At 50.8% G+C, this 26103-nt stretch overlaps 2 protein-coding genes across 7 annotated transcripts in view; one reads left to right on the top strand and one right to left on the bottom strand.

The window, feature by feature from the left end:
- Positions 1-1171: 1171 nt before the first annotated feature.
- On the bottom strand, positions 1172-14841 carry Rpl22 (ribosomal protein L22). 2 transcript variants are annotated; one of them, XM_047545152.1, is made up of 4 exons: positions 14785-14841; positions 7810-7914; positions 5631-5755; positions 1172-3081 (listed from the first exon to the last, which is right to left on the bottom strand). In XM_047545152.1, the coding sequence occupies exons 1-4, from the start codon at positions 14824-14826 to the stop codon at positions 2937-2939; spliced, it is 417 nt and encodes a 138-aa protein (XP_047401108.1). In that variant the 5' UTR covers positions 14827-14841; the 3' UTR covers positions 1172-2936. The 2 variants fall into 2 exon arrangements, with proteins under 2 accessions (XP_047401108.1, XP_047401100.1); XM_047545144.1 differs by lacking the exon at positions 14785-14841 and adding an exon at positions 9553-9602.
- Positions 9999-26103, top strand: part of Rnf207 (ring finger protein 207) — an 18697-nt gene continuing 2592 nt past the window's right edge. Inside the window, exons 1-18 of one of the 5 annotated variants that reach the window (XM_047545108.1) lie at positions 9999-10095; positions 14832-14976; positions 15475-15665; positions 16268-16400; positions 17528-17672; positions 17766-17847; positions 17931-18006; positions 18087-18212; positions 18614-18660; positions 18893-18965; positions 19053-19121; positions 19909-19977; positions 20063-20151; positions 20973-21159; positions 21257-21442; positions 21692-21743; positions 22049-22166; positions 25605-25682. In XM_047545108.1, coding sequence (XP_047401064.1) covers positions 15475-15665; positions 16268-16400; positions 17528-17672; positions 17766-17847; positions 17931-18006; positions 18087-18212; positions 18614-18660; positions 18893-18965; positions 19053-19121; positions 19909-19977; positions 20063-20151; positions 20973-21159; positions 21257-21442; positions 21692-21743; positions 22049-22166; positions 25605-25682 — 1721 coding nt within the window. In that variant the 5' untranslated portion in view covers positions 9999-10095; positions 14832-14976. Of the gene's footprint in view, positions 10096-14831; positions 14977-15088; positions 15666-16267; positions 16401-17527; positions 17673-17765; positions 17848-17930; positions 18007-18086; positions 18213-18613; positions 18661-18892; positions 18966-19052; positions 19122-19908; positions 19978-20062; positions 20152-20972; positions 21160-21256; positions 21443-21691; positions 21744-21952; positions 22167-25604; positions 25683-26103 lie in introns of those variants that run through there. The other 4 variants (XR_007107723.1, XR_007107724.1, XM_047545118.1 and 1 more) reach the window with 4 other exon arrangements.

The following is a 26103-nucleotide window of genomic DNA, read 5'->3' as shown; positions in this document are numbered from 1 at the left end:
GTTTTATTCCCAGAAATAAGCACCATTACAGTATCATTTCAAAGGCTGCCCGCCACCTGCTTCCTTCAGCTCCTTCTTGCTGGGGTGGGAGAGCCCCCCCACAGCAAGCTTCTTTCCGACCTTCCTCTCTTCAGAGAAACTCCCTCAAAAGCTTACTCCCCCAAGCACAGGCCCATTACCATGACTCAGCCAAAGGACCTCCCTCCAGGGTTTCTGGCCCCAGCAGCCTCATCCAAGGGTACTCGAGTGTGACCTTGCTACTGCCAGGCCTGCAGCTGCTTCTTGTAAATGGCCCAACATCTAGGTTTGTCTCTTCTCCCACTCACACTCATGAGTTTGGGCAACAAGTACTTAGCACAAGAAAGCAAGTACGTGCCAGCTTCCAAGATCTCCTGAAGTTACCAGAGGAACCACTGCCCCTTCACAGGGGTCCTTCTCACCAACCAGGTGTCCCCTAAAAAGAATGAAGTTTAAATATCCCCAGATAGCAGCAATTGCCGTGAAGGAACCTGGCATGACAGAACTCCCCTCACCCCACGTTGCTCAACACTAAGCTCAAGGCACGGGCGAGCCACTTGGGACCCTGTGCCTCAACACCTGGCTATTGCTGAGGACCATGACACTATTCAGTGAAGTCACAGAAGGGGGCTACAAAGGCTTCTAAAAAAGAGAACATCTTGAACTTTCAGAAATAGTGAGACCCTGACACATGGGGACACCGCAGCCCCTCAGCTGCACTCGGGAGGAGGGCATCTGTGGCAATGTCCTGTTTTTTAACTTAGGTGAACTTACATCACAGCTTAAAACTCAGCAATCCCAATGTTTCTGAGCCCTGACATGTCAGATCAGGCAGGTGAGGCACAGCAGCAGACAGACAGAGGGAACTGGACTAAGAGGTGCCCTAGGCGAAGCTGCTATGACATGAGCAATGTGATTCAAGCCTACACTGTATATTCCCCATCCGAAAAGGCACGTTTGCAAGCTCTTCTCCAGACTATGAAGCTCAGCCACAGCCAACTCCAGAATCTCATGGAAGCAAACAGCACAAAGTAAAGAAAATGCAGATAAAAGACATGTTTTCCTCTACACCAAGGTAACTGTCAACACTGAGGATAAAGTTTAACAGGTTAACAGATCAGTCCTAAAAAAAAAAAAAGGGCTTGCACAATAATAGTAGCCATGTGTTAGCCTCTTTAATATAAAATGTAATCAAACTCAATTACAAGAGTTCAAAAAGGCATAGAAAAACCAGTGAGTTTCAGTTTATTACATTTTAAATTGCAGAGGACCATTTAAAAAAAAACATGCTAATTTTAGTCCAGGATTAATTTTAACAGCCAAACTAAAATTTAATCACTACATGGAACACCTATGCAACAACGAATTTGCAAACCCCAGTGACACTTATAAAGTTGAATCATGGTAAGGAACACAGCCAAAGAGCAACTGATGCCTCAGTTAGGTTTCAAAGAAATCCTACCTTCTGTGAGGGCAGAGGAGAAATATGCAAACAATTCTGCCTTAAGAAATTTGCATAGAAATAGAAAATGCTAGAGCCCTTGCCACAAGTGAAATTGCAAAACCTCCATGTTAAGCTCAATCCAGGAAGTACCAAATGTTAAATTGAGCCATGGTGGGACCTGGACATTAATTTCCAGCTATGCAGCTCACAGAGCAGTCATCTCAGGTACAGATATCAGTTGGAGGCCAGCACTTTAAAATATGAATTTTTATACAGCATAATTATAAAACAAGGCAGACACTTTTGCAAAATTGTTTGGATTCAGAAGGTTGCACTGTTACCAGGGGCTCTTTCAAAGTCAATGGACAATGATGTGGCCACTCAAACCCTCCCCACTGTCAGCCCTCTAGCCTCTGCACACATTGACCAAAAATCCCAAGCTGAAGCCTGGTTCTCTGCACCAGTACCCTGCAGACACACCACTTCAGTTTCTGTGTGGTACTGGGGATGGAACCCAGGGCTTTATGCATGTCAATCAAGAGTTCTATCACTAAACTATGCCACCCAGTGTCAGTAGGACTTTCTTGACATGAAGTCCAGTAGTGGCCTTAAGTGGTGCAGAAGCAACTATTTCCTGAGCAATTCCCAAATCCTCAGCAAGAACTACTTCCCAGTGGCTTCTCAAGCCCCACTCAGGAAAGCCTCCAGAGCCCTGGGTATCAAGGGGCTCTCCCCAATGGGGACTCGCAGATTGTCACATCTGGAATCTCCACTGATGTCTCCAGCTCCCTCTGCTGGAGGCCAGCGTGACAGTCTATTGCAAAAACTTGTAGAAATAATTATTTACAAATTCATTTTTGTACACTTAATTTAGACTTTTACAATTGCTCTCCAAACTCTTCTGTGAAGGGTAGACCATAACAATGCTAAAGGATCACATTTTATTGGCATTGGAAGAAAAAGGATTAGCATACATAGTTGTGAGCGTCAAAAGTAATTTGTAATTTAAAATGAAGACGAAGCCTAGAAACCTGCATGTCGTTGACACTGCCATTTCCACAAGGCAATCTTAGAACAATACCACCGGTTTGCTTTAATGCATGAGGAACCCCACACCTCAATCTTCCTTTGAGAAAGAACCAAATACAATTAATACTTTGAAAAAATAAAAAAGAGAGACCAAGTGAAGCTCGAATCTCCACACCCTCAATCGATTGCTGAGCACTGGACGCTCCTCAGTGAGGACCTAACAGCCTTCTCTCCTCCTACTTTGGTTACTATTGTGAGAAATGAAATTTCCAAGCAGAAAAGAAAAGGTAATTACAAACAAGCCAGTGGCAGCCCCACGAAGCCCATCTGCCATGGTTCCCATTTTCTGTTTGAGCCACACTGCAGAGATACACGGATAAACCACCATTTTGGTTCCCAAGTTTTATTTCAAGAACTCATACAAAATATTCCAGATAAAAGAGTTTTAATCCTCATCTTCCTCCTCCTCTTCATCCTGGTTAATCTGGAAGTAACGTAATTCATAACTCTCTTTGCTGTTAGCGACTACGCGCAACCAGTCACGTAGATTATTCTTCTTCAAATACTTTTTGGTGAGATATTTCAAATACCTGCAGAGAAAGGACACTTAAGAACTACACTAGACAGATGGCCTTCTTGCATTGTGAAACATTTTAACCTTACACAAATCACATTCAAAATCATTATGGTTGAAAATGCTTTCCCATCCTTCCAAAACCAAAACCTAAAGCAAATACACCCAGTCAATGTTTTAACAAAAATGTCAGACACATTACTTTAACTTGATAATAAAATGAAAACAGATAAGCAAATATACCAGTTGTCCATTAAACAGCAGCAAACACCTACCAAACGGTTTGCAGTAACCACTGGCCGAAGAGATGCTGGAGTGAACCAACAGTTAAGCACAAAACCTTAACACCTGTACTAAGAACACTGCGTTTCCTAGGAGCTCCAAGGACTCAACACACCTCACAGATAGAACTCCTCGAGGTGGTTTAGGGTGGCGGGATCAATTCCCAAGGTTGCTCATTTCTACGATTCGATAATCACTGTCCAATGCAGTAGTCTGAGTGCACCCTGCCACTGTCCTCATTCCAGCAGAGTGCTCAGATGTTTTTGAGACAGGTCTTGCTGTGCCAGGTTGGCCTTGAACTCTTCGGCTAATGAATTCTCCTATCTCAACACCTGAGTACTGGGACTATGGGTGTGTGGCATAGTACATGGCATAAAGGGATGGTTTGTCCCGGGGATGAACCCAGGCCCTAGCACAGGCCAGGCAAGCACCCTGCCACTGAGCTGCACCCTCAGCTGAGCTGCCGTGCTCAGGTTATTTTCAATTCATCTACCCAACTGCAGTGTTAGCCTGGGTGGGAGCTTAAACAGACACTAGAAAATGTGCACTCTATATAAAGGCAGTGGTCAGTTTCTGTGCCCAATAACCTTGTGACACGATGATATAAGCCTGAAAGTGTTTCTTCCCTGTTTGCTTTGAAGCCCTGAGGTTCCACATCCTCACAAAATCACACAGGGAAGAGGGACCACAATGCAGCACAAACCACCTCCCAGGCAAATTAACCTCTCCCTTGCCTTAGTTTCTCATACTACAAAATGGACCTCAAAATACCTACCAGTTCTTCAGACTACTGCAAGGACATGAAATGCACAGGTAAATCTTGCCCTATCAGCAAGGACCCAAATCAAGAAATGAACCAAGAAAGGAGCACTGGTTAGCAGCCCAAAAGCAATCCATAGGCTGAAGATTCAGCTCAAACCTACCCACTCTTTCCTACATAAAAGAATCAATTGGGCCATTCCATTTAAAATGTATTCTTTTGTCATTTATTATTTCTACCATACTGTATTCAAATGAGATGTTTAAATTTCAAGTAGTTAAAAAAAAACTCTCCAGAAGGGGCATGGTATCCCACACCTATAATCCAGCAAGTCGGGAGGCTGAGGCGCTAAGCAACATGGCAAGACCCTGTCTCAAAATTTAAAAAATGAAAAATAAAGAGGGTACAAAAGGTACAGCACTACTGGGTTCAATCCCCAGTACTAAATAAATATATTCTCATGATAGAATGGGAGGGGCAGAAGTTCAGAGACAAGGGGAAAAAATTCTAGATTAGGGGATACCCTTAGAATGTTTCAGGAAAACTATTATCAGCAAGGAAAAACCATAGCAGATTCAGGTTCCCTCCCACCATGGGGCAAAGAAGAGAAAATCTCTGAACATTAAAGGAAGATATGTCAGGGTAATCTTCATACAGCTGCTGAAGAGGTCTGAGGAAAATGGTAGAACCTTCCCAGAGGTCGCTACTGCTAAAGCCCTACAGGCTGAAGGTTTGTGCACCAAGCAGGCCCCACAGCTGCCCTATCTCTTCCTCCTCCAAATCTCCTTCCAGCATATAGAAGAACTCAGCCAGGAAGGCCTCCAGACCTCAGTGAAGCTTACTGTCTTCTCTTCACTGAAAGGCTTAACTGGCTGGGGACATAGCTCAGTTGGTAGAGTGCTTGCCTTGCAAGCACAAGGCCCTGGGTTCAATCCCAGCACCGCAAAAAAAAAAAAAAAAAAAGGAAAGGCTTAACTGCAACCAGTATATGTTGACACACCCTAAAATTTCCATCTACTTGATAGATACTACAAGGAGCTCCTGAGAATACTCCAGGCCTTTGCTAGGAGGTGGTATAAACAAGCCCAACTCTTGTAAAACATGTGAAGTCCCAACCTCAGCCATGAAAGTAAGGTAGCCAGTCTCCCTCCATCTTGAAAAGGCCCACAGGAATGAACTGAATGGCTTCAGTCCTGAGCTCCAGATTCCCCATCCAGTGCCACAGTAACACTGAGAATAAAGATGGAATTTTAAAAATGAAAGCTACTTACTGAGATCTAAAAGCAGAGGGAGCAAGAGCTTCATTTTTAATACAGTCTAAGCAAGTCTAAGCACCTTTACTATCTGAGATACTTTAGCCTGTGAAAAACAAGTTGCATATGGCTAACTACTATGCTGACACACTGTCCTCTTGCACTAAGCACTGTTCCAGTGATTAGCAGATGCAACACAAAACAAACCACAGGTAGCCACGTTCCCATGCCACTGGAGCGGGCCAGAGTGCTGACACCTGCCTCCCATACCTTTTGGAAAAAGGCACCTCAGATGTTACAGTGATCTTGCTTTTGCTCCTTTCGATGGTCACAACCCCTCCACCAAGATTCCCAGCTTTTCCATTCACTTTGATTCTCTCTTGGAGAAACTGCTCCTGTAGAAATGCAATCATTGAATTGACCAATTAGTGAAGTGACAGGTTCACCTGTGTCACAGAATATTTTGCTTGTTCTCCCAATACTAAACCACAAAGTTGCCATGCCTTTTTTTTTTTTTTTTTTGGCAGTACTGGAGATTGAATTCAAGACCTCACTCAGGCTAGGCAAGTGCTCTAGCACTGAGCTACATCCTCAGTTGCTTTTTAAATTTATTTAAACGACAGCAAATCTTCAGCTATTCACAAAGAGTGAAAATATTCAGCTTTACTTACATGCACTGTGAACATACTGTCCCCTCATGAACATACGTGACTGCCTCCACAGAAAATCAATATGCCTCCTCATGGAAGTCTTGGTCAACAACTCACTCAGGTCACAGGATAAAAAGTAGAGGAAACCCAAGGCCAGACTTTTACAAGGACACACAGGTAAGGCTGCAAGCACTTCAGAATCCAAGGAGCACGCAGCGCCATTCTCAACACTACCAGAGAAGATGAGCACAGACACACAGTGACCAAATCATTCCAGATCTGCCTGTGGCCACGTGCAGGGTACAGCACAAGGAGCAGGCGGCCCAGTGAGCCCAGGGGATACACTCTCTGCAACCACTCAGTGCGAGTGTGCAAACCATGTACTTCTGTCTTCAGGGATCCTGATCCAAAAGGACTTTTTTGGTTTTTTGACCTACAGCAATAAGATAAAGTCCCTTTCAGCCCAAAACTTCAAATTTTCAGGACTAAAGATTTTCAGTAATAGAGTGCTTGCCTAGCAAGTAACAGAGGCCTTGGGTCTGGGGGTGGGGATATAGCTCAGTGGTAGAGTGCTTGCTTAGCATGTGTTAGGCCTGAGTTTAATCCTCATACCCCATTATAAAAAAAAAAAAAAAAAAAAAAAGGCTATAAGTTTCTTTTTAAACACTCCAACACAAAATGTTAACTGCAGATGTCACCAACTGATTAGGTCCAGAAGTCTTGCCTTTGCATCCAAGATTCATAAATGACTCCAGTTTCCACCCTGAGGATTCTAGAAGAAAAGACATTCATACATGAGTGTGCTAAGGAATCAGCTTGCAGAGGAGCATAGGAGGCCACCACTGGGATACCCAACAGGAAATGCCAACAGGGTTAGGAGGGAAAAGAGGCCACAGTAAAAAGCAGGAAGTCAGGGACAGAAGAACTAATACGTCAACTGAGCAATTTCTGGAAGAACAAGGGCACAACAGCACTCTTGTAAAGGGAATAAGCCATGACACATCAACAGAACTCCATCCTGTGTTATCGGTGAATGTAAGCCAGTTTTTGACTTTTTTTAATTTGAAAAGTATTTTTGTTGTAATGATCTTTGTAATAGTTGACCTTCTGGAGTTTTGAAGAGTAAAATGTAAATTCAGGCAACTTCTTACACATTAAAGTACTAAGTTCAAATTCCCCCAAGAGGGGCTGGGCTATGAGAGCCAAAACCAAGTGGCAGTCAAATGCACCATGAGATTATTTCACAATTCTAGATGGAAGTAGAATACAGAAGGTTGGGGAATGGCAACAAATATAAAGGCAAAAATCAGTAAGGTACAAGAGGAAAAAATGTCAATGACAATTCAGCAGACAGTACATTTTAAAGTAAACACTAAAGCTCAGGAGCTACTGCCATCTGTCTGAGGATCCACAGCCATGGTGAGATGCAGGATGAGGCTGCCCATAGTAAGGATCAGGGCCCATCACTCATGCTTCAACTCACCAAGTGCAAGGGCAATGCTGGTCCCAGTGGAGGCCCAGTGGTAACTCTTAAATAAAAGCATTTAATAATAATGGGAAGGAGTAAGATCACACTCTAAAACCATCTTATTTATTGTTAAGTTCATCTCATGTATTCCTCATAACTGATGCAGAGAAAGCAGAACTTAGAAACAAGTAACTTTCCTGTGCTCCTCAGAGGTTATGTATGGAGTACCTACATGCCTGAACACAGAAATGTATTCCAGTAGGCTTTCTCAACGGCATCTCAAAAGCTCACTACTTCCCATGGCCACAGTGGCAAGCAAGATGGAACTTACGAAATTGGCAGCGTCCATGATTCCATCTTCTACAGGGTGGGTGCAATCAAGGGTGAACTTCAGAACCTGCTTCTTTTTTTTGCCCCCCTTCGCCACAAGCTTTTTCTGAGAAAGTACACAAATAACACAGGTGAACCCTCAACCGGTTAAAAAAATAAGTAAGACCATACAAACACAAACCCATGGAGATGGGTTCCCTTGCAAGAACACCAAGAGTCATGCTTTAACCAAGAGCAGCAGAGGGACAACAGAAGGTGCTGCTCCATAAACTCATGGGACTGGGTATCATGATCTTTGGAACAAGGAAACCAAGTCTTGACTCATTTAACCTTTCCAGTCTCCCCAGTCCTTACAAGCAGAAGCGTATAATTAAACATTTCCTTTTTCTTGCTGTAAAATTTCCAAATACAATTCAAGACCCTGCTCCTTTATTTTACTCCAGGATCAGCACAAGCGGCAAATGTCTTGCATACCCAAAACAATGTGAATGAGAAATCAACCCTGTTCCATGTTCCACACATAGCTCTCATTCATTTTAGCTCTTCTCCCTTAACTCTGTCTCCCTCAGGACAGCAAAAGGGAACCGCACAGAATCCTGACCAGTGGTGCGCTCCAGGTTGGACAACCGATTAAAGGTAAACTTAGGATCTTAGTACAATAGTACTGTCAACAATCGCAGGTCTTTTGATTGGTTTAAACTATGAATTAGTATTTTCAAGTCATCAGGCAAAACACATCCTCTGAGGTTCCAGTTTCTTTGCTCTTAAGGAGCTTCATCTTCTCCCTCTACAAACCACTGTTACCTGTATTCTACTTTAAAAAGCTTTGCAGAATCTAAACTGATCTGTCCAAGAACACATCTAACCTTTCTCCCTTTACGTTTGAAACGTCTAAAACTTGTATTAATTGGGTCAACTTTTCAAATGGTTACCACAAAACCCACTCTAAAATGTCTCTTCCCAGTAACAAACAAGGGGGATGGGATGCTTTAAAATCTGCCCCGGAAACGCACTAATCAGCAAGCACACCTACCCACAATGGGCCCGAGCTCCCATCAGGTTTTAAATCAAACGCATATGAATGCACAGAAGCATTTAAAAGCCCACCCAGGCAGAAAGACCTAGGGAACCGGAAGTGAGAACCAAGGAAAAACAACTTTCCACAGGTAACCCAGGAGGAGGGCGAGCTACCGGCGGAACAGCACGAAGACACCGCAGAGCCCAGCCCCGGCCTGGCTACAGGAATGAACTGCGGCCTTCGCCCTCCACCAGAAGGGTCCGCAGAGCGGCGCCTTGACAAGCTCCTTTTCCCCGGCGCGCCTGAAAGTTCCCCTGGGGCCAGGCCGGCCCTCCGCGGACCACGTCCACCGGCCTGGAACCCGGACAGCCGAACGCCCAGCTCCACAGGGCGGCAGGTCCGGCCCCTGGTCCCCGCCCCTCGCCCAGGCAGCCGGGCCCAGGGCCGGGGCCTCCAAGCTCCAGCCGCCGCCGGCCCCACACGGGGCTCAGGGCCCGAGCCGCGGCCCCGAAGCTCCCGGTTCTGCCGCACGGCCTCGGACCGCGGCCTCCTCCGCCACAACGTGCCCGGCCCAGCGGCTGCTCCGGCCCGCTCGACCGGCTGCCGGGCCGCTCCGGCCGGACGCCGCAGAACGCCGTCCCCCGCGAGCCTAGGCAGGAAGGAGCCAGCCCGGCGGGGCCCACGTGCCGCGCCCGGAGCCGAGGCCTCACGCGGAGCCATACTAACCACGGGCGCCATGGCGGCAGCGGAGGCAGAAAGGGAGGTGGGCGCTCTACGCAGACGCAAAGAGCCCGCGGCGCGCAGGGCACGCAGGGCACAGGCAGCGCGCATCGCTCTGCCCCGCCCCTCGATCGCTGCGGCTCGCCAGGTTGAGCACGATCGGGAAGCGATTGGTTTTCCCTGAATGCAAAGTTTTGTGCTCCCCCAGGGTTGCAGGGAGAGGAAGGGGGCCGGGCGGTCTGTCCCACTACGAAGGATCGGAGGGGGGAGCCTCACTGGGCGAGCCCAAGAGAAACAAGGGGGCTGGCTCTACTTTTGAAAGAAAAAATTAATAAGGAAATTCACTAAACCGAAAATAGCCAGCTAGGGGGATGCGAACCGAACCCACCAACTTGGGAATGTAAGGAAATCCCTCTGGACATGGGGAAAACGAGATCAGAAGTCCCAATGCCCGGGACACTATTTCTACATCCTGTCTAAAAAGCCCAGCTTGAAAGCTCAGTGTCCAAGGGCCGTCCCTTCCGCACTGGCCCACCTTGCTGTAGCCAGGTACGTCCTCCAGTCTGACCCCTCCACAGTCTCCAATTCAAGCCTCCATCCTCCAGTCTCCACTCCTAGCCTTTTAGTCTCCCAGTTCCATAGTCTTTTGCCAGTACTACCTAAAGACCACCAGGGGGTCTGGTCAAGGTGAAGTTACAATTCAGTGGGTTTCTGTGGCCTGAGATCTGCATTTCTGGAAACTCCCAGAGGATGCTAGTACTGCTGGTCCACGGACTACACGTGGAAAAGCAGGGCCTTCATCCCTAGGCCTCCAACCCATTGATTGGATCACTTTTCATCCACTCTGACCCCCTTGTGTCCTTTTAGAGTCCAGGGTCCTGAACTGTGATCACTCAGTTGCATATCCTGTTCAATTCTGTCACCTGGCTTGTGTACTCACCCAGCAAAACCCCAATCCTGGCTTATAATCATTGGAAGAAACACACCATGCTGACTTGTCTAGGTCAACTGGCCTCCGGTACCAGTAGACCGGGCTCCAAAGCAACCTGCTATTCTTGACTCTGCAGTGCTGAGGCTGGGTTCTGCAAACACTCCTGCTTTGGCATCTGTTCCAAGTTAAGCTCTATAATAAGCCATTTGCTTCCTGCTTGTTCTGTTGGTGTCTCCCACTCCTGTGTCTCAGCAGTGGTGATTGGAACATTCCAGAGCATCAGTGGAATACAGTTTGCAGTTATTCCAACACTTAGAGAAACAGCCTCTTTTTTTTTTTTTCTTTTTCTCAGAGCCCCAGCAGTGCAGCACTGCTCCTTAGCTGTCTGAGGTTCAGTCCCCAGAGATGCAACATTATACCCAGAAGGAGTGGTAGCAGCTTTCTTCAGTTGCTCCTTTCCTTATTTTACTCCTTCAATTACCTAGGCAGTTAAGTCTTCAGGCCTAGTCAACAGGCCTCAGGTTGGGGTGTAGCTTAGTGGTAGAGTGCTTACCTAGCATGCTTGAGGCCCCAGCATTACCGAAAAGAGAAAAAAGCAATTCTTTATATTAAATTATGTTTAAGACTACCAACAACCAACTTAGGACGGTTCTACTAATTTTTTTTAACTTTATAGACTGTGAGAAAGCAGTATACATTCAGTAGAAACTGTACTTTTGACCTTCCATAGTTCCCTGGGCTAGTGAGATGAGGTATAATCTCTAGCAATGCTGGGCAGGATCTCCGTCAGCCACAGAATTGGAAGGGTAGGTAACCCGTACTCTGGACTGTGTTGCTCAGCTAGGATCTTGAGCAGGTTAGATGTGTTCCATGTATTTTAGACTTAGGATATTTTCAGCTTATAGGTTTATTGGGACCTGACCCCACTGCAAGTCAGAGAGCATTGGTAGCATAATGTCTCTTAATTAAACCTTGACTGATAGGATACTGAGCCTAAAACACTCTCCTAAGTGACTATATTACACCTCAGGTCGAGATGCCAGCCCCTCCTCCCCAAGCCTCCCTCAAAACTACTGATTCCATTGCTCTTCCTCTGACAGCAGACATTCCTGTGTCCACATCTGACCATCCAGCAACATCTACACCCCCATACTCTGTCTCCCCTCCTGTTCCTTTGGAAAAATGTCCTTACTCAGGCTGGGGCTGGGGCTCAGTGGTAGAGTGCTTGCCTAGCATGTGTGAGGCACTGGATGTGATGCTGAGCACTGCATATAAGTAAATAAAATGAAGGCCAATCGACAACTAAAAAAATGTTTAAAAATGCCCTTACCCCCATCTGGTGCCAACCCTAAACTTGGGCATTATCTCTTGCACTGCTGCCTATAAGAGGGTATCACTCCAACACCTCTCACTCCTCCCAAGAAATCAGCCCTTTATCCTTCCTTCTGAATCCTATCACCATCTAACCGGTCTTCAGTACCTCTCACCTTAAAAAAGCAAAAGCAATCCCTGGACCTCAACCTTCCCCTTTGCACATCACCCCTTTTCTTTCCCTCTACTCGAAGCTTCTTGGGAGAGGTGACAGGTAACTAGCATGAGCGGTGGGAATATGGGTTTAAGGGGATAATTCTATAAACTAGGTCCGCTGCACTGACCCCCACATGATTTCTTTAAAAAAGCACTTTGCTGCTAGTGCAGTGGAACACACCTGTAAGCCCAGTGACTCAGGAGGTTGAAGCAGGAGGATCTCAAGTTTGACACCAGTCTCAGCAATTTAGCAAGGCCCTAAGCAACTTAGTGAGACCCTGTCTCTCAATAAAAAGGGTAGGCTATGGCTCAGTGGTTAAACACCTCTGAGTTCAATTCCCAATATAAAAAAAAAAAAATAGCAGTTTGCCTGCAACCCTGCCTGGCTGAAGTCAACAGGACACGTTACGTTCCTCAGCAACCTGTTATCTGCAAAGGAAACCCAAGCCTGAAATGCTGATAAGAACACAAGTTACCCTGGGAACAGGGGAGACTTTTGTGACCCTCACACAGTCCAGTTCCCAGAACTCAGGGAGATAAGGATAATTCCTCCTAGTCACAAAATCTATAAGAACAGGTTCCAATTAGAATCAGTCAGCATGGGTCCAAGTGACCCCTTTACTATACAGAGTGGGGACTTGAAAGCCTGATGCAGCCAGGCATGGTGTTGCACACCTGTAATCCCAGGGACTCAGGAGGCTGAGGCAGGAGAATCAAGTTCAAGTCCAGCCTGGGCAATTTAGTGAGACCTTCTCAAAGTAAATCATAAAAAGGCCTGGGGTATAGCTCAGTGGGAGTCCCAAGGGGTGTAGCTCAGTGGGAGATCCAAGGTCAGTGCCTATGGTTCTCTAACGTGGCCCTCAGCTCTACCCGCTGCCACCTACCCTCTGTCACACATCCTTATTATTTTCTTCAGAGTATTTAACAGTTTGTCATTATTGTAGCATGTATGTGTGTGTGTGTGTGTGTGTGTACTTTTGTATGTCTATTTGTGTGTTTTGATAATCATGGCTGGTATGTTCCTTTCTATGTCCCAGTGCCGGCTACAAATCTGGTTCATGGTAGATATTCAATAAATGCTAGATGAATAGATGAAGACAAGAATGGACATACTAAAGAAACCTGAGTTTCAAGAATATCATTTCCACCAATTGCGGTGCCACACACCTGTGATCCCAGGAACTCAGGAGGCTGAGGCAGGAGGATCGCAAGTTGAAAGCCAGCCTCAGCGGGCTGGGGAGATAGCTCGGTCAGTAGAGTGCTTGCCTTGCAAGCACGAGGCTCTGGGTTCGATCCCCAGCACCACAAAAAGAAAAAAAAAAAAAAAAAAAAAAAAAAGCCAACCTCAGCAATTTAGCAAGCCCCTCTCTCAAAATAAAAGTTAAAGCCGGGTGTGGTGGCGCACACCTGTAATCCCAGTGGCTAGGGAGGCTGAGACAGGAGGATTGCGAGTTCAAAGCCAGCCTCAGCAATGGTGAGGTGCTAAGCAACTCAGTGAGAACCTGTCTCTATATAAAATACAAAAGAGGGCTGGAGATGTGGCTCAGTGTAAAGTGCCCTTGTGTTCAATCCCCAGTACCAAAAATAATAAAAATAAATAAATAAATAAAAGTTAAAGCAGCTGGGGTGTAACTCAGTGGTTAAGCACCCCTGGGTTCAATCCCCAGTAACCCCTCACCACAAAAAAAAAAAAAAAGAACACCACTTCCTACTGGGAAACTGATGTGTCATTTATTTACAGAGCACCCACCTCCTTTGTATACCAGCTTCTACTCTTTAAAGTTATCGGGATTAAATCAGTTAATACAATAGAAAGTACCTTGGCCAGCAAACATTAGCCATTGTTACTATTGTTGTTATGACTACCAGCACAAATTGAGCCAGGGTTAGGGAAGGCCCTTAAAGAAGAGGTGATTTCAATCTAAAATTGACTTTTATCTGCTGGCAAACTCATCTTTTGAAACCCAGCTGGATTATTATCTCATAGTTTTTGTGTGTTTGTTTGTTTCCCTATTTAGTGACCCTTTATTGAGCACCTTCTGTGGTCAGGCTGATTGCAAGAGGGACAGCAACAGGGGCTGCTTTCAGGGATAACACAAGATGAGAATGTGAAAGGGGGGTAATGGGGTAAACAAGCATTGGCCAGGCCAGCAAGCGGAGCAGAGGGGGCGCTGCTGAAAAGGCTGGAAGTTCTCTTCCCACCCTCCCACCCACATGAACCCACCCATTTTTGGGAACTTGGCTGACAATGGGGATAGGGCCTTCATCATTTGGAAGCCCCATAGGTGCATTTCATGTGTATTATTCGCTTGATATGGGGACCAGCCTTTTATTTTTTATTTTTTCCTGTTCTAGGAATTAAGCCCAAGGGAGCTTTACCACTGAGCTACATACCCAGCCCATTTTGTTTTGAGACAAGGTCTTCCTAAGTTACTGAAGGTCTAAGTTGCTGAGGCTGGCCTGGAACTTTCGATCCTCCTACCTCAGCCTCCCCAGTCTCTGGGATTACAGGTGTGCATCGCCGCGCAGATCTAACGGGACCAGCCCCATTTTGTGCAGTTCTGAGGCTCTGAGAGGTCACTAACTTGGCCTAAAGTGAGCCTGGGATTCCAAAGCCTCTTGCTACCCCTCCCAACCGCTGGAATGCCTATGGAGAGGCGTTCGCTGCTCTCTGGCGCCCCCAATAGGTCATCGAGGAAATTGATCTGCAAGGATACACTCTACTGGCACCTAGCCAGGGGGCCCCTGCACCCCTGAAAACCCCGCCAAGGTGTCCTCACGCCGGCCCTGCGTCCCGCTTCTGCCGCACTGGATTCTGTCATTTCAGGCCGGGTCTAGTCCAGCCTCGTACCCTCGCCGGTCACCGTCCTTTCCAGCCTCTGCGTCCTCCCCTCTCATCCAGGCGGAATGGTCCCGGGAAGCAGAGCTGCGTACAAGCCCAAGTGAGGTCCAGGCTCCTGCTGCACCACGAGGTAGCGCCACCCTGGGGGAGGTGGACTGGAGCACCGCGCCGGAGCGACGCTCGGCGCTGCGCAGAAAGGGCATCGCCAGCAGGTCACCCGAAGGACACCGGGCGTGGAATTCCAGGGAGTGAGGGAGGTGGGAGAAGTGAACACAGCGGGAGCCTGCGTAGGAAGCAAAACCCAGTGTGGAGGCTTGTTCTTCCAGGGCCAGCGACGCTCGGGAGGGCCACAGCGGGGCTCGGAGCCGCTGGGCTGCGGCTATGAGGCTCCTGGCTCCCGGCACGTAGCTCGACCCGGTGCCAGCTCTTCCTGTTGGTTGTCCCCGCATCGGGCACTCAGGCCCACCCCGGGGCCCTAGTGGCTTCCCTTTCCAAAACCCCTGGACGCCGGGTAGGGTCCAGGGTAGGAGGGTGGCCACGCGGCTGCGGAGGAGCCCCAAGGGCTCTCTTGGGACTCCGAGGACCCGTCCCGCACCGCGAGAGCCACAGCCCTGCGCCGTCCCTGCAGATGTCGGGAGCTATCTTCGGGCCCCTGGAGGGCCCAGGCGCCCTGGACGCCGCGAGCGGCCACCCGCTCGTGTGCCCTCTGTGCCAGGCGCAGTACGAGCGCCCGTGCCTGCTGGACTGCTTCCACGACTTCTGCGCCGGCTGCCTGCGTGGCCGGGCTGTGGACGGCCGCCTGACCTGCCCGCTGTGTCAGTGAGTGCCCCGAATCTCCCGGGAACGGAGAGGTTGGCTCTTCCCGGAGGGGAACCCAGGCGAAGGAGGGCAAGGGTGTGAATTCAGACAGCAATGGCTGGGAGAGGTCGAACCCTGCCCTGGTGGCCTTCTGGCCAGAACTTGCAGACTCCCCTCCCCACATTTTAGAAATCAGGACACATTTTAGAAATCAGGAAACTTGAGCAGGGGGAGATCCTTTCTGGCCCCAGGGGTCCCATAAAAAGTCAGGGAGCAAGGCCAGGGCTGGAGGAGGGGTCAGGACACTTCCAGTAACTATCTTAGAGGTCCCACAAGTCTTAGATCAACATAACCCTTAAGTTGGCTCAGGTTACTGTGCTGTGCCCTAAATTTGCCCAATGTCTTCACGGTGGTGGGGACTCCATGGTATTTGCAGGATGGCCCCAAGGGTAGCGGCTGGATGAGGGTAAGTGCTACCTGCTATATTTATAGCATACCTCAGGCCTGCAGTACACCCCACCTCCCTGATGCTGCTGTTTTTAGCTCCAGCCTGGAATGTGAGGGATGAGGGTGGAGAGCATCCTGGAAGGGGTATCTGGGTCTTGACTGCAACCTCTCCACAGACACCAGACCGTGGTGAAGGGTCCCAATTGGCTCCCACCGGTGGACCGGCTGCTGCAGTTCCTGGTGGACAGCTCCGGGGATGGCGTGGAGGCGGTGCATTGTGCCAACTGTGACCTGGAGTGCAGCAAGCAGGCAGGGGCCAAGGGGGTGGGGGGGTGGAGCAGCGGGTGCCGGGTTGCATGGTCCTTGAAGCATATACCCAACACATCCTCAGAGCACAGACCACCTGTGTGTGCTCCAACACCTCCCTTGGCACCTTGGACTGGAATGTGGGTCCATTTAATCAGTGGGGAGACTGAGGTCCAGAACAAGTGACCTGAATGAATAGCCAGATAGTGGCAAAGGTTGAGGTCAATTTTTGGAGAGCTTACTGGTCCCCAAATCAGTGGAGATGTGAACTGGCACAGAAGGGTGGTCCAGTTCACAGGCCCATGGTACCCTGAGGACCCTCTGCTACCTAAGCTCTTGCAGGCCACTAAAGCTGCAGAGGAAGTGATGACAGTAAGCAGTTTCGGAGGGACGGTTGGGGAAGGAAGTTTGGCACCACCACCCCCAACTCCCCAGCTGGAAGCAAGGCTTCTAGCAGGATTGTCAAGGGTCTGTGAGACTCTGGCCTGTGGAGGCTGGACGGCCCTGATAGGGTGTGAAATCCCAGGGCATCTGGGCAAGTGCTGGGAACTGTGTGACCCAGAAGTGCAGGTGATGGGCTGGAGGAGAGGGAATGGGGAAAGGCAGAGCTTAGGAGGACATGGCCTTGAATGCCAAGGAAAGGAGTGGGTTTGTTCTGCATGCCACCCTTGAGTCCACAGCCAGGGGTGCAACCCAAACCCTGGACCCAGCCCTGGAGTCAGGTGGGGTCCCTGCCCTTGTCTCCCCCACTGACTTGTAACTCCAGATGGCCAGGGTGTACTCCACCACTTGGCCACCATTGAGGGAGTCAAGGGGACACACACACACACACACACACACACACACCTTGTAGAATGTTTTGCAATGCAGTTTTGCACTCCCCCACACCCACCCTCCCACAGAACTGTCCCTGGAAGCCTCTTCTCCTACCTGCTCGCCTAGACTCTGAGCCTCAGTGCCCTCATCTGAGTGTATTAGATAGACTGCTGTGTGGGAACCACAGCAAAGCGCTGCATTTAGCCGGGCACCTGCCCCAGGCTGGGACAAACGCTAGCAATGACACGCTGTCGCTGTGGTTCCCACCCCGCAGTCCGGCTACAGCGTCATCTGAACCAGTGCTCTGCCCGCAGGACGCGGAGACCACGTACTTCTGCAACACCTGCGAGCAGCCCCTGTGCGCGCGCTGCCGCGACGAGACGCACCGGGCACGCATGTTCACACGCCACGACATTGTGGCCCTAGGCCAGCGCAGCCGCGACGTGATCCAGAAATGCAGTGAGTGAGGCTCGCGGGCCTGGGGACCCCGGGCAGGAGCGGGCGGGCGGCGGGCACCGCCCAGAGCTCTCCCCGCCTCTCCCCGCCCCGCAGCGCTGCACGCGGAGCCCTACATCATGTTCTCCACCGACAAGAAGTCGCTCTTGTGCATCCGCTGTTTCCGGGACCTGCAGGGGTGGGTAGCGGGAGCGGGAGCGGGAGGGCTGCCCTCCTGGGCCCAGGGTGGCCGGAGCGGGTGTTATTCGCTGCCCCCCGCAGGGAGAGTCGCGCCCACTGCGTGGACCTGGAGTCGGCTTACGTGCAGGGCTGCGAGCGGCTGGAGCAGGCCGTGCTGGTGAGCGGGCTCAGTGGCCTGAGCGAGGGTGTGAGTGGGAACGTGGGGCTGTTACGAGGCTGAGCCCCCCACCTCCCCAGGCCGTGAAGGCCCTGCAGACGGCCACCCGGGAGGCCATTGCGCTGCTGCAGGCCATGGTGGAGGAGGTGCGGCGCAGCGCAGCTGAGGAAGATGCTGCTATCCACGCCCTCTTCGGCAGCATGCAGGTGAGAGATGTAGGAGGACCGGCAGCTACCAGCCGTACAGCCCCATCAGCCCCGAGCAGTTGTCCACAACACTGAGAGGACCTGGATTCCCTTGTAGAGTTGCCAGTGAAGCAGGGCAGCAGGCCTTGACCTTCTTTTCTAGGAGCTAATCACAGTCGCCTGGAAAGTTCTAGGACACCAGGATCTACCCTAGGCTGGTGGTAGTGGTGGGGGTGGTCTAAGAAGATGGCACCCAGGAGGTGACATGCGAGGTGACATGCCAGGTTCTCAGGCAGGAGGGAAGGCCTTCAGCCAGCAGGTTGGAGAGAGAACCAGCCTTCAGTGCCCAGGACACAGGGCAGTGTGTCAGGAGTTGGTGGCCAGCCCGGTGTGCTAGGTCAGTGGTGGGCTGTTTCCCCCAGGACAAACTGGCAGAGAGGAAAGCACTGCTGTTACAGACCGTGCAGAGGTGAGTGGGGGTGGTCTCCTCCCCCGGGCCCCCACACACCCAGCTCCAAGCTGGGGCCTAGGCAGGCTTTACCCCAACTGGAGAGCAAGACATCCAGGTGTCCACCAGCAAAGGAGAGTGGGTGGCTCAGGGCACCTCACAGCAGGAGGGGTGAGGACGCTGCGGGTTCTGGGACCCTTGAGGCGGGTGGTCAGCTGTCCCCTCAGAGACCAGGCAGCGTGTCCTTCCCCAGCCAATATGATGAGAAAGACAAGGCCTTCAAGGAGCAGCTCTCCCGCTTGGCTGCCCTGCTGCCCACTCTGCAGGTGAGGGAAGGGAGTGCAGGGTCGGCACTGGGGCGAGGAGGGCCCCTCCTCCTTTGGCCAGCTACCAAGAGTCTTCCCCTTTGACAGGTTCACCTGGTCATCTGCTCTTCCTTCCGCAGCTTGGCCAACAAGGCTGAGTTCCTGGACCTGGGCTACGTGAGTCTCCCAGCTCCCCTGTCTCCCCTTCCCCACCACAGCCAGTCCTGCTGTCAGAGGCTGCCCCCTCAGAGCTCGGCAGACTGCCACCTGCAGGCTGGACCAGAGGGCTCTGGGCTTGCCTTTCCCTCCTCTACTCCATCATTCACCAACCCTTTAGGGTCCAGGTGAGTCTCTTTTAAAAGGGTAGTGATGCTGGGTGCAGTGGTGCACACCTGTAATCCCAGCAACTCAGGAGGCTGAGGTAGGAGGATCGCAAATTCCAGGCCAGCCTATGCAATTTAAAGAAACACTCGCTTTCGGGCTGGGGAAGATAGCTCAGTTGGTAGAATGCTTGTCTTGCAAGCACAAGGCCCTGGTTTCGATCCCCAACACCGCAAAAAAAAAAAAAAAAAAAAAAAAAAAGTAATAATAATAATAAAAAGAGGACTGAAGGGGGCTGGGGCTATAGCTCAGTTGGTAAAGTACTTGCCTTGCAAGCACAAAGCCCTGGGTTCAATCCCCAGCACCACCAAAAAAAGGACTGAAGGGGTAGCTTGGTGATAAGGGCACCTCTGGGTTCAACCCCCAGCATCTGCAATCAATCACTTAATACAAATATCTGCTGGAGCCCTGCCACCCCCTTCCCTATGGGTCTGGTGGAAGAGTCGTCTGGGCCAGCCTCAGAAGAGGGTTGGGCCCTTGTAGGGCTCAGGTGATATGCTAAATAGTCCCTACCTCCCCCTCTGCTCTTCCTGCCTGCTGGTGGCCACCTCACCCGCACACCTGCTCCCGCCCTCCCCGCTAGGAGCTGATGGAGAGGCTGCAGGGCATTGTCACAGGGCCGCATCGGCTAAGACCAGCGCAGAGCAGCAAGGTGGGCGTGTGTTCCTACTGGGTCTGGGCAGTGAGTGTCCCACGGGGCAGGGGAGGTCGCTCCATGACTGGGTTCTGCCGTTCAGATCACCAGCGACCACCGCGCCGAGTTCGCACGCTGTCTGGAGCCGCTGCTGCTGCTGGGGCCAAGTCAGGCTGCCCCTGCCGCCAATACGTGAGCACCCACGCCAAGAGGCTGGATCGTTGGGGGAAGGCTTGTGTCCCCCTTGCCTCCTCAGTCCTCAGCTCCTTCAGTTCCCCACTGGGTGTCTGGGTGCTATGGACCCTCCACGCAGGAAGGCTATTAGAACAGCAGGGACTGCCCCTTCCAGTCCTGTTGGCAGCCTCCCCACCCGGCTGGAGCCACTGGGGCTGGGCTGGATACTGCCTGGGGACCAGGCAAGGGTCAGAGACCACGGAGGAGATAGAAGAAACGTTGGAACTGGCATGTGTGACCTAAAAGCCACAGAGACTGGGAGGAACTGGTGTGGGCCCAAACTTCCTGTGTCCAGCATGGGAGTGAACACAATGGTACCCCATGCCCTGGGAACGCAGCCGGACTGACCCTCCTCCCACACTGAAACGCCCTGGGGGAGGACCTTTAAACCACCAGCAAGCTGGTGGTGGTGGCAGCACAAACCTGTAATCCCAGTAGCTCGGGAGGCTGAGGCAGGCAGATCACAAGGTCCAGGCAGACTCAGCAATTTAGCCAGGCCCTAAGCAACTTATGGAGATACTGTCTCAAAATTAAAAGTAAAACCAGACTGGACGTGGCTCAGTGATAAAGCACCTCCGGTCCAGTCCCTGGTATCAGGGGAAAAAAACAGATGCCAGTGGTCAGTGTCATCGGGTGTGGCTGTGCAGGTCTTTCCGGAGCTCTGAGTGGTTCTGCCCTGTGCTGGGGTGGACAGGGGAGTGCAGCACTGGCAGCCTGGGGGGCAGGGGGAAGGGAAGACCTGTGCTACCTTTCCTGCAGCCACGCTGCTCTCCCCCCAGGCTGCCAGGGGGCTCAGGACCCAAGGTGCTGATGGGAGCCAGCTGCCCCTCCCCAGTGAGAAAGATGCCAGGGTCACCGGTCCAAAAGCCCACCCTGCACCGGTCCATCAGCACCAAGGTGCTGTTGGCTGAGGGGGAAGACACGCCCTTCACAGAGCACTGCCGCCACTATGAGGACTCCTACCAGGTGAGGGGGCTGGGGACCTGCAGGGCTCTGCCTGGTAGGCATCCCCCCGAAGGGGTGCCTGGCAGTGACTCTGCACCCTCCTGGGCCTCTCATGCAGGGTCTGCAGGCGGAGGTGCAGAACCTGAAGGACCAGGTGCAGGAGCTGCACCGCGACCTCACCAAGCACCATTCACTCATCAAGGCCGAGATCATGGGTGACATCCTGAGCAGGTCCCTGCAGCTGGATGCACGGATCGCCTCTGAGTACAGCTCTGCAGAGGGCATGAGAGCAGTCTTCCAGGAGGTAGCTCCTCCCAAAGAACACAGCTCCAGCCCTGCCTGCCAGGAGACACGGCTACCCGAGTCAGGAAGGGGAGAGAGTGCCTGCCTGGGACTCTCTGACTCCCACTGGCAGGTTCTGGAGCCTGGAGTCTTTGCTGCAGGATGACACAGGCCCCCGCTGGGGACTATATGGCTGAGTAGCTAGAGTAGAATGCCACCAATGGAAATTCCTACTCGCTGCCACATCCAGCATCCCTCTTCTCTCTTTCAGATCTGGGAGGACTCCTACCAGAGAGTAGCCAACGAGCAGGAGATTTATGAAGGTCCCAGGAGGCTTGCCGCTTAGTGAAGCCCTGTGCTGCAGCTAACCCACATGCTAGCAGGAAGCTAGTCAGCCACTAGCCAGATTTACACCCCATGCTTTTCCCCTTGGGGCTTGGCTTGGTGTCACACCTGCTAATGACCCACGTGTGCATGTAGGTCAGGAGGCAATAAGCAGGATATCTCACCAAATGCACCACCCGTTCCTTAGAGATGACCATTCAAACAGTTGAGATATTTAGATGGTGCTGGCTTGAGATTTAGTCTGATTCAACAAGACCCAACACTCTGGCCTTGGGCTCCACAGCCCAGCTCCATGACCTTCTGCAGCTCAAGCAGGAGAATGCCTACCTGACCACCATCACCAAGCAGATCACACCCTACGTCCGCTCCATTGCCAAGGTGAAGGAGAGGCTGGAGCCCAGGTGAGGCCAGAGGGTGTTACCAGGGCACTTCAGGATGTGTGGATAAGGGGACACACGTTCAGAAGGGCCCCAAAGGCAGGTCATGAGGGTTCTGCACAAACAGACCAAGTGCTAGATATCTGCAAAAAATGTGGTCACTGCAGGATGGCTCCTTGCAGCCCTCAGAGGCAGGTGGAAGCAGAAGGAACAGCCAAGTGCAGTGGTGCACACCTGTGATCCCAGTGACTTGGGAGGCTGAGGCAGGAGGATTGAAAGTTTGAAACCAGCCTGGGAAATCTAGTGAGACCCTGTCTTAGAGTAAAAATTTAAAGGGCTGGAGACGCAGCTCAGTGGTAGAGTGCCCTGGATCTATCCCCAGTCCTGGGGCGGGGGAGTGGCACAGAGGATCTTCAATGTGCCTGTCTCTCCTTCACGCAGCCCCAGGTGCACAGGTGCATGGCTGGAGCCTGGGCTCTCTGCATCGCCTTCCTGGATCCCATCTGCCCTGCCCTTGTCTCATGTGCCCAGTTCCTTCCCCCAGCAGCTTCTGGAGAACGGATGCTGGACAGCACAGGTCTTAGAGTGTCTCTTTCCACCTCACACAGTGCTGATGGTTTCACCTGGTCTTGAATTCTAGATTGGAAATTTCAGCCAGGAAGAATTCTCCTTTGAAGGCATTGCTCTATTGTCTTTTAATTTCTAAGGATGTCCTTGAGAAGTCTGAAGGCATTGATTCCTAATCCTTGTAGGGTGACCCGCTTCCTCTCTTTGGCTTGTAGAATCTTCTCTGGCTCCCATGTCCTGAAATTCCACATTGGCTAGAGTCTGTTTCCATCTTTTGGGTTAGGTGCTGGTACACTTGGTGTACTTATTCTGGAAATCCATGTCCTTCTGTTTGACTTCTTTTTTTCTTTCTTCCTTCTGGCCCTGGGGATTGAACCCAGGAGCACTACCACTGAGCTACATCCCCAGCCCTTTTCATTTTTTATTTCAAGACAGGGTCTTGCTAAATGCCAAGGCTGGCCTCAAACATGATATCCTCCCACCTCAGCCTCCGGAGTCAGAGATTACAGGTGTGTGCCACTACACCCTGCCATATTTTTAAAAAACTTTTTTAGATGTTGATAGACCTTTATTCATTTATTTATATGTGGTGCTGAGAATCAAACCCAGTGCCTCACACCTGCCAGGCAAGTGCTTTACCACTGAGTCACAACCCCAGCTCCCCATTAATTTTTTTAATTAGTTGATTTCTCCACTTCTTCTCTTTTTGGAATTCCTATTGTTGGATATCAGCCCTTCATTTTACATTCTGCCTATGCTTTTTACAGGATTTCCTCTTATCTTCCAGCCCTTGTCAAACTGATCATTTCCATCTTGGTTTTAATTTCTTCTTTAACTTTTTTAGTTGTTGATGGACCTTTATTTTTATTTATTTATTTATATGCAGTGCTGAGAATTGAACCCAGCGTCTCAAACATGCTAGGCGAGTGCTCTACCACTGGGCCACAACCCCAGTCCTTGGTTTTAATTTCTAAGAGGCCTTTTCCTACTCTGTTTTCATGGTATCCTGTTGTTTTGTGGAGACCCTATCTTACTTCTCTGAGACAGACAATTGTTGGGTTTGTTTGTTTGTTTTCTCTTTTGGAAGTCTTCTTCCTAACATCTTCCCCAAGTTACTTTTTGTTTGTTTAGGTTCCTGTCTTCCATGGTCAAGGCTCTCCTCAAATGTCAGATAATCCTCGATTGTGGGCTCAGTTCAGGAATGAGTGGGGCTGGAGGCGAAGCAATGGATAGTTCTGAGCACGCTGCAGCTGGTGCTTCGCTGGAAGGGATTTCATGGGTGGGCTCGGGGACCTGGGGGTGCGTGCTTATTTCTGGAGTGCCCCAATGTCAGATATAGGTTCTTTTCCGACTGCCTTCCTGGAAGGCCTTGTCTGCGTGCCATTTAGTCCTGGCTTTCTGTGTACTTGTCCTTGGTGGTTTGTGCCTTCTCAGAACTAACCCTTCGGACTTCTGTGGCAGCGGGGAAGATCTCAACTGTCACCAGCACCTCCTGTTCGGGTCCCACCGTTGCTGTTGCAGAGGTTCCTGGGGCTGCCAGTTTCACCCCGAGGGCTCTGGTCATGGAATGGCAGTGAACAGCTGGCCCTGGGTCTGGTCCCTGGTTTCTGCCACGCTGCTGTCCTTTCCCGACTGAGCGCAGGGTCTCGAGTAAGCCAAGCTCGAGCTGTAGTGCTGAGCTGAGTGTAGTCGCAGTTCCCTGGCTTTCAAGCCTTCGCCATGCAGATGACATCCCACCCCGTCCCCAGTTCCCTCCCCAGCATACAGCTCTCCTGTGCTGGGCCCACCTCCAATTGCCTCCTCCCTGGAGTCTTGGCCTGGATGTCAGAGAGGCATCTCAGTTCAAAACGGTGGCCAGCAGAGCTCTTGGCATCCTCCCCACACGCACCACGCCTGACTCTTTATCTTGGTCAGTGGTATCACCCACGCTCAAGCAATGGCAGGAACTCAGTCAAGGAGGCTGGGAGATGTCCCTCCTGACTCCTCACTCACTCCACTTCTCACCCGTCTCCAAGTCTTATGGACTAAGCTTTCCACTGCGAACCACCCACTGTGGTCTCTACTGACCAAATCTAACCACCACAGCCAGGCATCCCTTTAGCATGCCATTCAGTCAGTGATCTTTTGGTCCTCGTTTTTTTGGCGGCCGTTGGAAGGTGGGGGCAGTACTGGGAATCAAACCTAGGAACAATTTACCACTGAGCTATATCCCTGGTCCTTTTAAATTTTTTTATTTTGAGATAGGTCTTACTAAGTTGCTGAGGCTGGTCTCACACTTGCAAGCCTCCGGCCTTGGCCTCCCAGGTGGCTGGGATTACAGGTGTGTGCCACTGTGCCCAGCCAATGATCTTTTGAATGTCTATTAGTCCCACCTCCACAAGGCCTAACAGCTCTCCCGGGGACCCTTTCCTGTCCATCTGTGACCATGCTGGTCCCTCATAACATCGATCACAGTGGCCTTTCAGAGCCCCCAAAGCTAGACTGGCTCTCACTTCTAGACCCTTCCAGCAGGGTCTGACTCAGGTTGTCCGGCGGTTCTCCTCACTCAGGTCTCAGCTGGAATGTCAGCAGAGCCCTCCCCAAGCCACCTGGCTAGAGCAGGTCTTGCTCAGTAACTGCCTAGCTGGCCCCACTCCACTTCCATCTCACCTGAATAGCAGGTAGCTCCCACAAGGGCCAGGCCTTACTTCTCCTGTCCTCTACTGCCACCTGTGGCTTAGTTGGCCCTGGAAAACCACTGGGTCTGGGTAACTATTCCAGGGTTAAAAGAGGGAAGTGTTAGGTGGGCCCTGGAGTGTTTGCTTCTTCTTGGTTTTGGTGCAGTGGAAGCCTAAGGCCATGCAGTGGGCTGGCTCTGCTGCCTTCCAGTCCCAGTGCCTGCTTTCTCTTACCCAGGTTTCAGCTGCCTATGGATGAACAGTCAGAGACTCCACAAAGCATGTATGAGGACAGGAATAGCGAGATCCTGGCCAGGTAAAGTGAGTCTTCCCAACAGTGGGCAAGCAGTTTGGTTTCAGAGGCAAATGCAAGACCAAAGCTAATGGGTTTCATTGCCTCCTGGGCCCAACTTGCCGCCCATTAGCTCTGTGGTCTCAACCGGGCTTCAGTGTGCATCAGGAAAGCTTCGAATTTGGACAAGTGCCTAAACAAGTGCTTTCCTAGATGATACAGGGGACTTTGATAGAGCCATTTCACAATTATAAATGGCCAAGGTGGCTGCCTGCATTCCTTTACACCACCAAGGGTTGCAAGCCTTACAAGCAACTCAAATTCCCTCGACTGAGGAAAAGTGGCTGAGCATTTTGTGGTGTGCCAGCCTCACTATCCTTGGAGCCAGTGTTGCAGAGGCAGAGAAGAATGGGCAGTAAGACAGGTCATAGGCTGGTCTTGGTCA

This window comes from Sciurus carolinensis, chromosome 1, assembly GCF_902686445.1.
Source record: "Sciurus carolinensis chromosome 1, mSciCar1.2, whole genome shotgun sequence".
Taxonomy (NCBI): Eukaryota; Metazoa; Chordata; class Mammalia; order Rodentia; family Sciuridae; genus Sciurus; species Sciurus carolinensis.
Note: the sequence above shows the minus strand (reverse complement) of the source record. Positions and strands in the feature narration are given on the sequence as shown.

Coding starts and splice junctions, on each gene's coding strand:
- Rpl22 (XM_047545152.1), bottom strand. CDS start 14,826: ATGACAGAATCCAGTGCGGCAGAAGCGGGACGCAGGGCCGGC. Junction 7,915..14,784: donor AAGCGGGACGCAGGGCCGGC/GTGAGGACACCT, acceptor GTACTTTCTCAG/AAAAAGCTTGTGGCGAAGGG. Junction 3,082..5,630: donor GAGGTGCCTTTTTCCAAAAG/GTATGGGAGGCA, acceptor CTTTCTCTGCAG/GTATTTGAAATATCTCACCA.